Source organism: Crinia signifera, chromosome 4, assembly GCF_055691185.1.
Source record: "Crinia signifera chromosome 4, ASM5569118v1, whole genome shotgun sequence".
Lineage (NCBI taxonomy): Eukaryota > Metazoa > Chordata > Amphibia > Anura > Myobatrachidae > Crinia > Crinia signifera.
In genome coordinates this window covers 182,894,220-182,905,803 of record NC_139220.1, presented here as the reverse complement: position 1 = coordinate 182,905,803, position 11,584 = coordinate 182,894,220, and the positions used below count along the sequence as shown (strand labels likewise).

Sequence of the window (11,584 nt, the reverse complement as noted above, 5' to 3'; positions counted from 1 at the left end):
TGCACCCCGCACTTATTTGGTAAAACTGGGTGCCCGGTCAGAAATTTATGGTGAAATATGTGCGATAGCGTGTATTTGCGATCACTGTATAGATTGCACACTTTGTAGCCAAAATTGTGCTGCCTGCATTGTCTATTTTTTTTCTTGCTATAGTGACCCCACGGGGCGCACACTGGCATCGAAAGCTGTATGCACACCGTGCGCTATGTACTATGTTTTCTATCGATATGGACTATATAGTGCCTTAAGCTCTGTGCTGAGGTTAAGTACACATGCACCCATTATTTAGGCTGCTACAATAAGTTTATTATTTGCCTTTGACTTGTATGTTCCCTTTGTCTCTACACTATATTATGTAGAAGGAAGAGGAAATAATTTCATGAGAAGGGAAGTTCTGGGGAAAAAAGGCCTGTTATTTTTACAAGTTGTAGCTTCCAGTCTTTTGAGAAGCGGCTATGGCTTAGCGTACTCTAATGGACTGTTGCATGTATCACCCTACACCACAAGAACCGGCAAGTAGCTTTCAGCTTCCTTATCTGTCCATGCTTTTAAGAGCTTTACATGATAAATGTGTCATCATCGCAATCATTTTGGCAAGTTTAGTTTACACTTAGTAATTTCCCTTATATTTAATAGCATTATATACAAGGGCTCATTTATCTCATTGGAGCCCTGCCACCTACATGCCTGAACAAGAAACACTACATTATTCTAACAACTTCTACAAGATAATAGATGAAATCTGATTGGTTGCTATGGATAACTGTAACATCACCACTTCCATAACCCAAACCTTAGTCAGTTTCACAATAACCACAATTTTCATTGGAATCCTAAAACATCACAGTCCACGGGCTGCTCTAACTTTTACATTGCAATGCATAGGGGGATATTCAATATGTACCAATTTTTACTTACTGTCGGGAATATCGGCACACATGGAACACCCCTCATAGTGCTCTCTACATTCATAATAAGTACACTTTTCATTCATAAATATGCAAAACAGAATGTTATAAGGTGTCTGTTGAACAAGTCACCTCTTTCTTCTAAGGCCCGGAATGATAGAGGGAAAATAAAAGCTCTGTTTATCCATTGATGTACTCATTGCATACCTCCCAACTGTCACGCTTTCCGCGGGAACATCCCGATATTCGGGGACGTTCCCGCATCCCGCCCGGGGCCGCCATTGTCTCGCGGTGGGGGGGGACAGTTGGGAGCCCCCCCAGCTTGCCGAGAATAGACGCTGTGCGCATGCGCACAGCGTCTATTCAGCGCCGACGAGCGGCGAAAACGGGGGCGTGGCCGGAGTTCGCGTCACCCCGTGAGGCCACGCCCCCTTTTCTTGAGGCCACGCCCCTTTTCGGGAGGAATGTTGGGAGGTATGTCATTGTGGTGATGTAGCTTCATGGTAAAGTGGGCTGAACTATTCGATTGCACACACTGTAAATCCACTGGACCAAGCAGTGAACAGGGCAGAGCTCGCTGTTCATTTTTGGCAAACCGGGAGTGTTGAATAGGGAGAGGACCATTTTTGGCGAGAGGACTGGCCTTCTTGCCCAAAAACAAACAAACTGATCCTTGACGTAAAAAACAGCGAACTGAGAGCATTGAATACTGCCTATGAGCATCGTTTACTAGTTTATTCTAGAATACTGAGATTTATTCATTGCAACAACATTGTATGCCTGTCGCACTCATTAGCAGTTTTAAAAAGTTTCCAATGATTAACACTCCTGTAAAACAATTCTGTAAAAGACAGCTGCCTAAACTCCCTTGAATAAAAACTATCCCTTTCCTTAAATTCCCTAGATCTCCAAGATTTACCAACACTCACCAGGCATGCTACATTCCTCAAAAAACACATATACACTTCAGTCAGGTTTTTCCGATAACACTACATAATACTGCTTTCAGACCGCAAATGCACCAGGACTTTTAAACAGTTCAGTCCCGATGTGACCCTGCATGTGCGGTCTGTTCAGGTGCGAAGTGAAAGGGGTATAAGAGACTGCTTTGAAGACAGTCTGATAATTTCATGGACCTATCTGCTTTATTGGGCACTGTTCACAACTCTTCTTATGCAAATGCTGTCCTATCCTGGTTTTCACCCTACTGCCCAAACCTTGCATGCAGGGCACAATTCTGCCACATCAGTATGAACATCTAGGGTGTGGTATGGGACTCCGACAGTCGGGATCCCAACAGTCATTATCCCGACGTCGGGATCCCGACTGCCTGGCCTCAGACAGCGTGGCCAGCGCAACAAAGCCCCTTGCGGGCTCGCTGCGCTCGCCACACTGCGGGCACGGTGGCGAGCTATGCTCGCCACCTATTCTATTCTCCCTCTATGGGGGTCGTGGACCCCCACGAGGGAAAATAGCCGCCGGCCGTCGGGAACCCGGCCGTCTGTGTTTTAACAGTCGGGATCTCGACGTCGGGTTAATGACTGTCAGGATCCCGACTGTCGGGACCCCGTCCGGCACCCGAACATCTATTGCTGGTGTAGTCCGTCCAACTTTATGCTAATACTGTGTCAAGTCCTTCACTGGTATACATGCATCTTTAGATGCTGAAATACCATTTAAGGTGCGTGCACACCTGCAGATTTATCTGACCTGGTGGGAACAAAAACCAGAAAATGTATAGGAGCAAATGGTCATCAAAATTTACTCCCAAATGTGGAAAAACAGAACCAAAACATATGCTTGGATAAATGTAATATATAAGAGGGATGTAAACAATTGGTCTCAGTAATAATTTTCTTTTTTCCATTGTTAGGGAGTACCTTTTTGATTGTCATTTGCTCACATACATTTCCAAGTTTTTGTTCCCACCAGACAGATTGAACAGATAAATCTGTAGGTGTGTACCTGCTTAATATTAGGTGCAGATTCTCCACCAGAGTATGACCTCCAATATAAGCGATTATGTGTCCAAGTTTGTCCAGGCACTGCCATTACTGGCCCAAAAAAAGGGACATCTATATAGCGAATGTACAAGGCTGCCCGATACATTTCTGATATCAACTGCACGTATGTACATGCCAGGGGACACATGTACTGTGCAACTTGTTAGTGAACAAGACGCATGTGAATCAGGTCGCCACTGCTCATTTCTTTAAAAGCACCTCTGTCCTGTGCCTCATGCATTATTAGTACCACAAAGGTGGTGTACAATATGAAAACAATGCCTACCCTTTAACTACATTTCTTAGGTGTCATCATTGACTCAGTCAGCATCCAAATTATATTACATGCATCTATTGTACAAAACATTTCCAGAAAACACGAGTTACTGCATGAACATATACCTCTTCACCTGTGTCATAAAATTCTCACAACTCAATGGCTTCAAAAATCCTGCCTTGCAAAATACAATTAACAATACTAGTTTAGTTTGCACCCACTCTGTGGAATCCTCCGTTCATATAAGACTTTCACCTAGCCGACAAATTTACCTTAAAACTCACGTATTTAGGCAAATGGATCAAATTCCAGAGCCAACTACTTAGTTACGCTAAGCTATTCAGTTCTATTACCAGCCAAACTACAAAAATCACTTGTATACACATATCCTCCGGTATGCAGCCCCTGGGTTGACAATGTCTAGGTCCACAGTCACTAGGTCGATCACTAATGGTTGACAGTGACTAGTTGACACCTAGAAATGGTCAACATACCATATGCTGACATTGACAGAAGGTCAACACAAGCTTAAGGTCAACATGGACATGGTAGATAAGAGTTTTTCTACGTATTTTTGGTGTAGACTGACTTGGTTAAGAATTTACTATACAAAGGGTATATGGGTATATAATAGTGTGCAGCAAGGCACCGCGCTGAAGCATGGCGAGCACAGTGAGGGGATGCAGTACAATTATACTGTGTCCATGTCGAAAGACATAAAAAAAATTAAAAGCTTGCATCGACCTTAAGTGTCAACCATATCCATGTCGACCTTAAGCTTGTGTCAACCAATTTCGATCTATGGTAAGTCAACCATTATCAGGTGTCGACCTAGTCATTGTTGACTGAAAATAGAACAGCACTTTATGTGAGAGACTTGGTAAGAAATCTCCAGGGTTTTTTTAAAGCTACAATCATTTACACTTCAAAATCAAACTGGTTTTAAAGTGTAAACGATTGCTGCTTTAAAAAAAACCTGGAGATTTCTTACCAAATCTCTCATCCTATTAAATTCCCCCTATGTCTCCATACCTGCAGAAAATGTGTGGTCAGCAAATTGTCAAAACCAAGCAAAACAATGAAATAAAATGATGCAGTTTATTAGTAACTTTGTAATAATTCATCAAAATGCTCCTAATCCAAAAGCCTCCTTACATCAGAAATACAGACTAGGGCCAGATGCACAAAGCTTCAAAAGTGATAAAACGGAGAGTGATAAACAGGCAGCCGATCAGCTCCTACCTGCCATGTCACAAACAGTGTTTGAAAAATGTCAGGCAGGAGCTGATTGGCTGGTGGTTTATCATTCTCTGTTTTATCACTTTTGAAGCTTAGTTCATCTGGTCTTCAGTAACATATAAAATAACTAGTTCACCTTGACCAAATAGGTTTCTCTATTTTTTTAAAGCCATGTTCCAAAGCATATACCAGTAATGTGGGGAATAATTTCATCCATGCTGGGCAATATATAAAACCCATTACATTCCTGGTATGTCATTACACCTGAACAATAGCTCATCATAAGGAGTATAAATGTAATCAGATGTTAACTATTTTGGGGTGTATTTGTAAACAATAACCAGCTTAACCTCCATTACTCCCACAAAAATTCTTCCAGCCAGACCCCACCTGCTTGCATATTTATTTATGGCTTTGTTGCATGGATACATAATAATATTAATAATAAGTGCCATACTACTACTGACAAATAAATACAGCACTGGGTGACTGTATGGAAGGTATAACAGGGAAGTGGAGCAAAACACCTAGGGTCTCAGATAAGGGAAGGGGGGATGGGTGGAAGAGAGGCTACTGAGAAGGAGTATAAGGAGACCAGACGATCGCGGTGATAGTGAATACAGTGCCACAGATAGGGTCTGGGGTAGGGCGAGAAGGAAGCATGCACGGAAGGACGTCTCACCGAGTAACCGGAGCCTGCCTCCCTCCCCCCGTCACCTCCCGGACCAGCAGCCGCCATGTTGACACCGCTGGAGCCAGGACTCGGGAGCACTATGACGTCAAAATGTTTTTTTTAAAACAACTTTATTGAAAACATCACAGACTGACAGTGTCACAGCTTCTATTCAACAGAAATAACTTTATTTACAACATGTTCAGTGAGTCTACTACACCTACAGAACATCAAGGCAGCTACTCTTCTACTGCAAAATTTGCCAGACGTGGTGCAGCGCAGTACGGAATCTCTTTGTTGTGTGGTTGTTTTGAAATGTGATACCTCCATGTGACAACAGATGATCTTACTGTACATATATAAATGCACAGAGAAGAAGCATTTGATAAAACATTGCAACGGTAGAAATAATTCAGTCCTCGCCTAGTGCGTATGCTATTTATTTGTTTGTCAACTCACACAGACATTTCTGTGCATTTGTCACCATTTGTGTGGTCTTCCTAAAATTAAATGGGTAGTTGCTAAAACCGAGTGGGCTAAAGGACCTTTCACAGCCAGGTGTAGGAGCAAGGCCAGTGGCCTTGCAGTGTCACTATCCATGCCACCACCTGTTGCCTTTAGTAATAATTCACCTTGAGGATGGGGGGTGCACGGGGACTGCCCAGAAGTTTACCTTGGTGCTGGGCTTGCCCCCCAGCGTGACAGTCCCGGCACTTGGAGATGATGTCATCTCCAAGCGCCGCCCCCGTTTACACTGCGGTTAGGCACTGCAGTGTAAACGGTGCATAACCCAGATCCAACCTGGCTTGGATCCGTGTTCCAAATGCCGGGTCGGATCCGGGACTTGGGTGTAAAAGGGGTATAACCAGTGTGTCGAGCGAAGTGAACCCACGAGGGTCCTTTGGGACTTGGATCTTGGTCCTCCCCGTGTTGTGCTTTTTCACGTGATGGTCCTTTCTCCCACTATGAAACAGACCTAGGGGCCCATTTACTTTTGAATATTTTCGGCTTATTTCCAAAAAAAACACATGTTTTCGGGGGTTAGCTGCAAATATTATGTACCTCCTGAATGTAAAAACGGAGGGACTGCAGCAAGAATCACTGATACCTACTGTGATCCCTCCTGTTCTGCAAGCAGCCGCATCCCCCATAGGTTTCTATGGGGGATGCAAAGCTGCCTGATGTTCCAGTATTGGGTAGCATCGCATTCGGTCCCGGAGCTATCAGGTTTTTGTTGTTGTTTTTTTAACTGTTATTTGTTCTTCCATTCAGATCTACATAAGTGATGATTGTCACCTGCTTGAGGTCAGGACCATACAAAATATGGTTGAATATACTGTACAATCCCAGTCAGGGACCTGCAAGTACATGGCAATTGTCTAATTGCACAGTACATGTATGGGATTAGATAAAAACCGGAACAGAATAGACCTCAGGATGCAGAGAGCGTCCCCATCTCAGAGGGTGTCACACCTTGTGCTTAGAAATGGAATGTACCACAACAATAAAATCCTCCATATTTAAATATTCCAAGTCGTGTACCTGCATTGTAACATCTCAGTGCTAACCTTTGCTCCATATGCAGTGCAGGTTGCAGCGCCTGGAAAAGGTGGGGACAGATGTGACGTAATATCTCACCTGCTCTGTGCCCCAGCTGAGGCTGCAGCTGCCCCCTTGCTTATTACTATGAGCCCAGCACAGCTTCGGTTCCCTGACTGCACTTTAGACACACTGCTTACTCTGCAAGTGATTGCCTGCCTATGAATCAGACTACATTCTGATCCCTAATATTTTGTTGATGCTGTTAAAGGTGGTAACTCTCACTAGCAACTATCTATCCATTTATCGACTTATCCAGCTTTATGACATGAATCAGAGCTCTGCTTGTCTTTCAGGGTTGAGAGATGTGGTTTATAGATGACAGTGTATTTACAGGCCTTACGGCCGTTATACTGTTTTACTTTATTTAATAAAGAATGAAATATTTAAACTATTTATGCGTTCACAATAAGGATTAATTGGGTAATTGATTAATTATGTCAAGTGTCATTTCCTGTTTGTGGGTATTTAAACCCATACTTGAGAGAGGGTGCTACACCTTTGATAAAGTCGTCTGGCACGACGAAATATGTCAGGAAGCACCAGCACTTTTTGAATCATTCCTACTTGGACTTTTAAATGGTTATGAGATATTCCACATATCATAAGCTGCTATAGATCACTCCCTGGCTGCTATCTACAGCACCTTTTGCACTCTGCATCACACAGCACTTGATTGGGACTCCACCACCTGCCTAATTTTGTATACAAATACTGCAAAATCGTTAGGATGTCTCCATCAAACTTGAGGATTACAACTAACCTCCAGCGGTCAATCCTGCAAGGTTTATGGACCATACTTGTGAAATCTACTGCTGTTAAACAACGATATCCAGGGGATAAGTGAACCAGCATAAACTATAATACAAGCTGTAAAGTGGAAATTCCATTCAAATAAGTATACAACCTTTTATTTACTTCAATTTGGATATTCAAACAGTACACTTGCTAATATCAATTGACTTATTCAGTGTTTTTTTTTTTAAACAGCTTAATTTGCATTGTGTAAATTATTGTTATTATTTAATAAATAAATATTGTAATACTCAATTCATCCTAGATTTTTATAGCGCTCCACTTATCCCTTTTTTCCAGATGTGGTTTCTAAACCCGCTTCTCCTGGCCAGTCTACATACCTCCCAACATGACCCTCTCCAGGAGGGACACAATGCTCTGGACTGGACTTCCCTGTTAATGTATGATTACCATCATCTATGGTGAAACACCTTTCTTAGCAATAAACCTCTTTAAAACAGGTGACCGCAATCATAAATTTCGAGGAAAGTCCAGGAACAGAGCATTATGTTCCTCCTGGAGCGGGTCATGTTGGGAGATATGACTCCTCCTTCCTCTTCCTCGATATTTGATGTGCTTGCTGACCAATATCTGGATGGACATCCACCAATTATAATATAGGGCCACATACAGATGGTGTAATGGTTAGCATTACTGCCACACAGTGCTGAGGTCATGGGTTTGATTCCCACCATGGCTCTTACTGTGGAGTTTGTATCTTCTCCCTGTACTTGTGTGGGTTTCCTCCGGGTACTCTGGCTTCCTCCATCAATCCAAAAATATACTGGTAGGCTAATTTGGCTCCCAACAAGTTAACCCTAGAATGTCTGTGTGTGCGTGTACATGTGGTAGGGAACATAGACTCCACTGGGGCAGGGACTGATGTGAATGTTCAAATATTCTCTGTAAAGCGCTGCGGAATATGTATGTGCTATATAAGAAACTGTTAATAAATAAAAAAATAATACTAAGATTTTTTTTCTATTTTATTGTATTGTTTAAATAAAGTGTTTAAAGTTTTGCACCCTCCCTTTCTCTTCGGAGGTAACTGGTAAAAGGAATGAGGATGGAGATCTGCCTGTTTCTTGTTTAAAGGACACGATCAAGTCAGGTCTAGGAGACGCCCCCTTCCCTTCCTCTGTACAAAGAATATTTCACATTGGTATGCACCATGAGAGTCTTTTAATTTTATGTTTTGGGAGGAACAAGTTATTGGGCCTGCACAAGTAAGGAAACGTCTTGAAGGAAGGTGCCTGACTATAATTTCATCATATTGACACGTGATCAATCCAGGCCTAGGAGAGGTCCATCTCTGGACAAGGGTGAACCCAATTTACGAACTAAGGACAACTCCTGAAGGAAGTATTAATTGGGACCTTCGTTGTGGTTTAAGTGTATTCCAAATTAGGCGCGCTGGTGCCACTGTTTATTTATTCTGTATTCTAGTATTTGTGATAGTGTGTGTGATTATCACAGGCTTTCAGCTGCGCAAAAAAGCGCAGGAACCCAACAATTATAATTTTATTGACATCACCAGGTGTCAACTGCCCGCCCTGTCCTCGTACAGGGTGCAGAGTGCCTTAGTTTTGCGTGTACACTCTACATCATTCGATGGTTGGTCCCTAGGCTGTGAATGAAAGTTTATTTATGCAAAACAACCATTTGCAGCCCTGTGGGCGAATTCAACGTGCAAGGGGGCGGCCGTGCGAGCAGCAGGCGGAGTTAAATCCACACGCAATGCTGCAAACTTTGCAGCATTGCGTGTGGATCAGAATAACCTCCCATATCCACAGAAACACACACATAACTCACTCCCTCAAAAATCAGAGAAGTGTACATGTTTCCGACATACAGATAGTGGTAGATGCTCAAATTAGTTCAGTAATATCACTCAGGCGCATGCAAGGGAGGGGTTAATACTGGTTAAGTAAAACAAGACATTTTCCCCCCAGCTCACTGAGTGGTATTAGTAACCAATCTTGAACACTACATGATAATAGAATTCAGATATATTGGTTACATATACCTGCGCATTTGTACATGTTTAGCTGCTGGGGACAGTCCCTGCCTCCCCTGGCCAGCTCTCACACAGCTATATGGAGCACTGACTGGGAGGAGCATGCAGTTAGCTCTTCCACTGTCAGACAGCTCAGTGGCAGCCTGTCTCTCTAACACAGGCATGTCCAAACTGTGGCCCTCCAGCTGTTGTGAAACTACACATCCCAGCCTGCCTTGCCATAGTTTTAGAATTCCCTAATAGCAAAACTGTGGCAAGGCATGATGGGACGTGAAGTTTCACAAGAGCTGGAGGGCCATAGTTTGGACATGCCTGCTCTAACAGGAGGCAGCTGCTGAAGGCTGTGTTTAAAATCGGGCAGCTCAGCTGGCAGGGGGAGTTTCTAGATACTTCAGGGCACGTGCGGCTGTCCCTCTTTACTTGTATGAAAAGTTGGGAGGTATGATAACAGGACCGTGTGTTTTGAAACAGCATTGCCATGTTAAATTTCCTACTAATACAGTGTTCTCACTGCGAGTGAGAACTACACGGCTTTTACCCGGCATTTTGCAGCGACAAACCCCTGTTTTCACTGCTAGGCAAATTCCCGGGTGAAGAAGTTCTACCCAGTAATTTGCCTTTTAACACAGGTTTTTAAGCAGTGAGAACTGGTCAACCTGTGTCTGCATACCCGGATCTCAAATACTGGTTAAAAGAAGGGTTTTACCCGTGTATGAGATCCGGGTATGCGACCCGTTCACACTGCAAAAAAAACTGTGTTAAAAGGCAAATTTCCGGGTCGACATGCTAGACCCAGGAATTTGCCTGCAGTGAGAATGGGGTATTAAACACACCAAGAAACAGCTTTGTACATTTACCCTATTGTATGCATTTACATAAATCTTGTTGTAACGGGTGCCGGACGGGGTCCCGACAGTCATTTACCCGATGTCGGGATCCCGAAAGCCATTTACCCAACGTCGGGTTCCCGACTGTTAAAACACTGACAGCCGGCTTCCTGACAGCCACCGGCTATTCTCCCTCGAGGGGGTCCACGACCCCCATAGAGGGAGAATAGAATAGGTGGCGAGCGTAGGGGCTTTGTTGTGCTCGCCATGCTGTCTGAGTCTGGCTAGTCGGGATCCCGACGTCCGGCTAATGACTGTCAGGATCCCGACATCGGGCTAATGACTGTCGGGATCCCGACTGTCGGAACCATATACCACACCCGTTGTAACACAGCAGGGGTTCAACCTGAGGCACAAGGCAACTAAACATAGCATATTGCAGTAAGCATGGTATACAATTATATTGATGCTTACTTTAGTAAGTGTTGTATTGTTCTCCCCAATAATAAGATGGGGCACCTCCTTTTCCCCCCCAGCATATTTGGCAACCATTTGTGAGACTGAATGTTAATAATATTGATTGTTTGCATTACATACTACAAGTTGTGTTTCAGCAATTTTGACTTGATACATCTGCCAATTTATAGTGCTAGGCATTCACTGTCCAATTATCAATAATCACAGCCAATGTATTGTATTGTCTGAACCTATCAGTCTGTCGAACATGCAAAATCATCCAGCATGTTCAATAATTGGTAACGCTGCAACTGGCATTTTGTGCACTGTTGGGGCCAACTACTGAAATACCTCACAGTGGCCCTTATTCTGGTTGGTGCGGCCAGAGCCGCACACGGGGCTCCGGCCGCACAAACCAATCCCCGCCCACCCTACGGATCGCCACGGCCGTCCGTACACGGACGGCTGGCGATCCGCATAAAAATGGTGGAGGCGTACGCCTCCACCATGGTGGGAGCTGCCCCCTGCATTCGATGGTCGTCGACCATCGAAGGCAGGTCCGCACGCCCCGGCAGCTCCCGCAAGCTGAGACCACACGGACAATCGTCCGTGTGGTAGCTTGTATGGGGGCTGAAAGCTGACATCCGGCGACGTCAGCTTTCCGCCCCCATGAGTTGCGTCATGCCCTCATTACCATGCATACGCCCCGCGTTTGCATGGGAACGCCCATGAAACGCGGGGCGTACACATAGGGAAATGAGGGCATGAAGCCTCTCACGCCCCTATACGC

The 11,584-nt window shown here is 44.1% G+C and overlaps 2 protein-coding genes across 2 annotated transcripts in view; one reads left to right on the top strand and one right to left on the bottom strand.

Moving 5' to 3' along the window:
- The window catches only part of IREB2 (iron responsive element binding protein 2), a 62,361-nt gene extending 57,119 nt beyond the window's left edge, over nucleotides 1–5,242 (bottom strand). The window contains exon 1 of the mRNA XM_083183124.1: nucleotides 5,110–5,242. Within this exon, the coding sequence (XP_083039250.1) occupies nucleotides 5,110–5,166 (57 nt within the window). The 5' untranslated portion in view covers nucleotides 5,167–5,242. The remainder of the gene's footprint in view (nucleotides 1–5,109) is intronic.
- A 183-nt stretch (nucleotides 5,243–5,425) lies between these two features.
- Nucleotides 5,426–11,584, top strand: part of OPTN (optineurin) — a 62,019-nt gene continuing 55,860 nt past the window's right edge. Inside the window, exon 1 of the mRNA XM_083183127.1 lies at nucleotides 5,426–5,501. Within this exon, the coding sequence (XP_083039253.1) occupies nucleotides 5,441–5,501 (61 nt within the window). The 5' untranslated portion in view covers nucleotides 5,426–5,440. The remainder of the gene's footprint in view (nucleotides 5,502–11,584) is intronic.